Consider the following 6,327-nt stretch of genomic DNA (forward strand, 5'->3'; position numbering starts at 1 on the left):
TAAGTATTAATATTATAAATATTAGGAATAATATTAAACCCTAGTAATAAGAACACTTAGATTACTAAACTCAAGGGATAGATATTATAAACCAAAGGGAATACAAAAGCAAAGGGATTAGTATTAAAAACCCAAGGGATTATAAAGCCCATGGAATAATAATAACCCCAACGGAGAAATATTATAAACACAAGGTATATAGACCGTAAAATAAATAAACCCTAAAATAAACATGATTGATAATGGTTTACCATGCTTGATTTTCATATTGAAACAATCTTTGTCGCAATGCGATATTGGACCATGGTTAAGCTTGGTAGACCATGGTTTTTTTTTTTTTTTTAAGGTTCAGCGATGCTTTTATATTAATGAAATACAATATAATACATGATGCAGAGTGGGAGTCGATGGGACCTCCTTGTGTCTGCCTTTGAACAGCTGAGCTGTCTAGTCTCTGCTCTCATTCTCTCCTCTTTTTTTTTTTCCCCAGTGGATCTCTTGCAGCTTATATAGTTGTCATTAAATGGATATTTTGGAAGAATCAACGGAGTCTCGCATTTTTTAAGCTTGCTGGTCTGCCTTGTTTATGGTGTGGCATTTCTCTCTGAGTTCCCCCTCCTCCATGTCTTGCGAGAGGATATGATAGTCTTCACTGTTGGACTGTACGCCTGCATTGGCTATGGTGTCAACCAACTTGTTTGCAGTTCTTCTGACTGCTTGAAAGGTGATGCCTTGAATGTTGCTGAGATGGACTTGCAGATCCTTCAGAATTGCCGAGAGCCTCTAGCTGGGTGTGATCCTATCCACTTGCGTGCCATTTTGAAGTTTCCTCATCATCTTGATGATTATCTCCGAGTCTCCTTCCACTATCAGGGGTAGGAATTTGTAGTGGTCAGCGAGGGTGATGCCTTTGATGAGAGCAATTAGTTCTGCAGCGTTATTGGTGTTATTTCCCAGATTGCCATGGTAGATGAGTTGGATGTTTCCCATATGATCCCTAATTGCACCGCCGTATCCTGCTTTTCCCGGGTTTTGCTTTGCCATGCCATCGAAGTTTAGTTTGAACGCTGGGAATGGCGGTGTTCCCCATTTGTCCCGCTTCATCGCTTGCATGGTCTGGTTCCTGCCTGTTGGATTGGTCCGGGCTTGGAGTTTGAGGATTTGGACAATCCTTTGATCCTTTGGAGATAGGTTCCCTTCTTGCTGCGTTATATCCATGGCGTGGATCGTTTCTGTAATTAACTGCCTTGATTTTTCCATTAACCTATCCACTATCATCTCAAAGTTTTTAAAGATTCTAGCATTGCGCTCTTTCCAGAGGATCCAGACCACGAACCCCAAAATGAGGTTCCATGCCGTGTTGATCAGATTATTGTTTGACATGGTTGATCGCCAATTGCTCAAGGTAAGACCGATCAAGTCTCTATTTTTGTCGGTTTGCCTGAAGACAAAAGCCATATCATCTCATAGCGCGCAGGCGGTGGGGCATGTATTGAGAATGTGGTTGAGCGTTTCATTTTCATTCTCGCAAAGGGTGCATCTGGAGGGTCCGATGAAGCCTCGTTGCTGTAGATTGTTCCATGTGAGCGCTCTGTTGTGCATGACCAGCCAGGAGAACAGAGTTATTTTGGGCCAATTGCCTCTGGTCCATAGGGCATGCCATCTAGGGTCCGATTGCGAGTCTTGTGAAGCAGCGCTGATTCTGTAGGCTTCCTTTAGATTGAAAGTTCCTTTAGAATTGTTTCCCCATCGCAGGATGTCTTCTCTGGTTGAGGTGAGGATTTTGCGTTGTTCTAGCTATTGTAGGAGTTGTTCTATGTTTTCATTGTGGTCTTGTGTTAGCCATTGATCTTTGGTTAGCCATTTTTGCCAGGTGGTGGTCACTGTTTGTGGTTGCCAGTAAACTGCTACCTTTATTAGCCCTGCCCCTTGCACGTCATTTTTGAGTGTAGTCCAATCTAGGTGGTCCAAAGGAGGGAGTTGCTGCTAAGCATCTTCCCAAAATAGGGCAGTGTTGCCTTGGTGCACTTCCCAGAAGCAATGCTGCTGAACAATGTGTCGATTTTCCCATACTTTGTTCCAGAGGGGAGAGCCTTCAGTGTTGCCTATGAGCCTCATGAGGTCTTTGTCCTGTATTTGATTTGTGTACTTTGCCTTCCATAATGTGCCCCAAAGGGAATTAGGATTCTCCACCCATCTCCACCATATTTTTGCTACAATAGCCTTGCTTAGGATTTCAGGATCTCTTAGGCCAAGACCTCCTGCCAGCTTTGGTTTGCATATGTGTGTCCACTTGAGGAGGGCCCATTTGTGCTTCTTTCAATCTCCGTTCCAGAGGAAGGACCGCTGGATGTTTCGAATGGAATTGTAGACTGATTTGGGTGCTACAAGGGCTGAGAGCATATAGGCCGGCATAGTTTGAAGCACTGATTTGACCAATACCAGTCTGCTGGCCATATTTAGGGCTCGATTAGTCCAGCTGCTTAATCTGGATTTCATTTTGTTGAGGAGGTCTTCCCAATTTGCAGCTTTGGGGGCATGTTCTGAAAGTGGTATGCCAAGGTATTTTGTTGGAAGGGAGTTCCTTTGAATCTTGAGAATTTTGCTGAGATTTCTCTGCACAGGAATAGAAGTGTTGAAGAAAAATAATTTGGATTTAGCTAGATTGATCTCCATACCTGAGGCTACCGTGAAAGTACTTAGCACTTTGATGAGGGTTCGAGCTTCCTTCATTGTGGGGGCTCCCATAAGCATTGTATCGTCGAAAAATTGCTGATGCATTGTTATAGGTCCCTGCTGCGCAACTTTGATGCCTTTGAGCTGATTTGTTTGGATCGCTTGAGATAGGGATCTACCGAGGCGCTCTGCCATAATGACAAAGAGAAAAGGTGACGAAGGATCCCCTTGCCATATGCCTCTAGATGGCTGGAATGGTTGTAAGGGGCCTCTGTTCAACATGATTGAGAAGAATGCTCCTGTGACCATTTCCATTATCCATTTTATCCAAATCTCACCAAAGCCGAAAGCCTTAAGTATTTCTCTGATATATGTCCAGCTGATTTTGTCAAAGGCCTTGAAGAGGTCAAGTTGAATGAGCATAGCTGGGATTGTTTGAGTTTTTATGGAATGCAGCACCTCTTGGTTGAGAATGATGCTATCCGTTATCTGTCTTCCTTCAACATATCTGGACTGTTCATGAGAAATGATTGAGGGAAGGATGGGTTTGAGTCTGATGGCCATCAATTTTGAGAGAGTTTTATAGATGACGTTGCAAAGTGCGATAGGTCTGAATTTTTCGGGTGAATCAGCATGATCAGATTTGGGGATGAGGGTGAGGAAGGTAGCATTGATAGCTCGCAGCACTCTCTTGGTTCTGTGGAAGCTCTTTATCAGATTAAAAAGGTCTGCTTTGATGATGTGCCAGTAGGCTTTGAAGAATTCGATTGTAAAGCTGTCTGGTCCACGGGCTTTGTGAAAGGCCATGGTGAAGATGACATCTTCGATCTCCTGCTTAGTGAATTCTCTTAAGAGAAGGGAGTTTTGCTCCTCCGTTACTAAGGGGGGAATAGCAATAGTGATTTTGTTGATAGCTTGGGTTCTATCTTGATTGGGCTTAGAGAGCAGTGATTGGAAGTATAGATTTAGTTCTGATCCTATTTGCTCTCTGGTTGAGACTTTAGCACCATCATCTTTTTTGAGAGATAGAATACGATTGTTGGCTGTGTGTTGGATGGTTGATTTATGGAAGAAGCTTGTGTTTCGTTCCCCATGCTTGAGCCACTGCACCCGCGATTTTTGTTTCCATAGCAGCTCTTCTTGTCTTAACCTGTCATCCCATTGAGCTTGGTAGACCATGGTTGATTTTCATATCGAGACAATTTTTGTCATGATGTGACATTGGAGCATCGTTGACCATGGTTATAAACGCAAAAACTAAAGGGAATAATAAACCAAAGAGATTAATACTAAAAGCCGAAGAGATTATAAACCCAAGGGAATAATATTAAACCCAAGGGAGAAATGTGATAAACCCAAGGTATACAAACCCTAAGACAAATATTATAAACCCTAAAATAAATATGGATGATAATAGTTTACCATGCTTTATTTTCATCTTGAGACAATCTTTGTCACAATGCGACGTTGGAGCATGGTTGACCATGGTAGACCATGGTTGATTTTCATACTCACACTATCTTTGTCACAATGTGACATTGGACCATTGTTGACCATGATAATACATCCAAGGGATTTATAATAAACCCTAGGATTAATATTATAAACCGTATGAATAATATTATACCCTATGAATATGAATAATATTATACCCTAATATTAAAGTGAATATTCTAAACCCTAACATCATAAAACCAAATATTATAAACACTAAGATTGTTATTGTAAATGGTTGGGATTAATATTATAAACCTAAGGAGTTAATATTAAAAACTCCATGGTTTGGCTATATTTGATCACGATTGACTATGCTTGAACATGGTTTGACTATGATTGACCATTATTTGACCATAGTGTGACTATGTTCAACTATAACTTAATATAATTGACTATACCTAGCCATGATGTGAATATAGCTTCACTATGGTTGACAATAACTTGAATATGGTTTACAATAACTTGAATATGTTTTCTCTTTTGTTTACTATGATTCGAGTATGGTTTTCATTGCAATGGTGGTTATTGATAGTTAATCATGATTTGTTATGGTTAACCCTACCCACCTAGTATAACCATCCATGGTCAACACTTGGCAATAGATTTTGAAATAAAAAAATTGTGTTAATTAAGATAGATTGAAGATCATTAAAAACTATATTGAAACAACTAAAACCTATACTAAAAACAAATTATAGTGAAGATATTATTATTATTATTAAATGTTCCTAATAATATCATTAAGAGTATTAATAATATATTTATACAACAATATTATAATAATTATTAATATTCATTCAGAAATGACTAATAGTTAATATTTGTGTTATATAATTTTAATTAATTTTATATAAATATAAATATTAATGAGTTTTAATGTGAAAATATTATTAATAATGATCAGCAATAATCTCATTAATCATTACTAAACTAATCTAAAATATTATGATAAATCTAAAATATTATTATAAACCTATAAACTTTTATATTATATCAATAACCTTAAATATTTAAATTATATTGTGTTAAAAATTATATCATATTATATATAAATGAATCTTAATATGTTATAAATCTACAAACTTTTAGGTTATATCAGTAACCTTAAATGTTTATATTTTGTTAAGGTTTGCATCATATTAGATATAAATTTAAATTTAAAAAGTTGAAACCTAAAACTTTAAACATGGTGTTATATTATACTTCTCTTTTGAATAGAAATATAAAATACGAAAAAAAAAACTTCAAATCTAAAAACTTGATATTATATGATAAACCTAAAATTTGAAATGTTTTAGAAAGGGCTGATGTTGATATATATATATCGGAAAAACAATTATCGTTCATGTTTGATTGTGCGATTTCTTGGATTATATAGCAATTGACTAATCGTTTTTTGGTATTATACAGCAATTGACCAAGCAAGTAGTAGAAGCATGTATTGTATTTTTCACTGTAATTTATTTATATAAGTGGGTAATTTAAAATTTTCAGAAGTTTTTAAACTCATTTGAAATAAGACATTCAAACCGAGAAAAGTTATAAACCTAAAGACTAAAATGTTTATAACATATTATAGACCTGTCCATTTTTATATTATATTAAAAACGTATAAACATTTATATTTATTATATATAAACTGAGTTTAAAAATTTAAAACTTTAAATCCATGGTGTTATATTATATTTCTATTATAAACAAAAATTTAAAAAAACATTATATTATAAATTTTAAGGTAAAACCTTTATATCCAAAAACATTATATTATATAATAAATTTAAACTAGAAAATTGTTTTAAAAGCTACTAATAATGTTAGTTTTATATATTTATATCTATATATAAGTTTTAGATGCTAAAATAACATAAACATATCATCTGTCATCATATCCTTAGTGGTGTGTGACTTCATCAATTACTGACCAAATGACACAAGAATCATGTATTGTAATTTTCAGTGTAATTTATTTATATAATTTTTATAATTCAAAAGTTTGAAACATTTTTAAAATTGTTTAAAAAAAATAAATATCATAAATTTGTAATAAAAAAATAAAAATATTTATTTAAGTTGTTCCCAAATTTATGATCTTTATTTTTTTAAAACAATTTTAAAAATGTTTTAAACTTTTGAATTATAAAAATTATATAAATA

At 35.3% G+C, this 6,327-nt stretch overlaps 1 protein-coding gene across 1 annotated transcript; it reads right to left on the reverse strand.

The window, feature by feature from the left end:
• Nucleotides 1-783: 783 nt before the first annotated feature.
• Nucleotides 784-1,458, reverse strand: LOC149221719 (uncharacterized). The gene has a single exon (XM_089387457.1). The coding sequence runs from the start codon at nt 1,456-1,458 to the stop codon at nt 784-786; it is 675 nt and encodes a 224-aa protein (XP_089243583.1).
• Between the last annotated feature and the right edge of the window lie 4,869 nt (nt 1,459-6,327).

The sequence above is a fragment of the Pinus tabuliformis genome, chromosome Q, assembly GCF_031772625.1.
Source record: "Pinus tabuliformis cultivar Carrire ecotype Pingquan chromosome Q, CPIR1, whole genome shotgun sequence".
Taxonomy (NCBI): Eukaryota; Viridiplantae; Streptophyta; class Pinopsida; order Pinales; family Pinaceae; genus Pinus; species Pinus tabuliformis.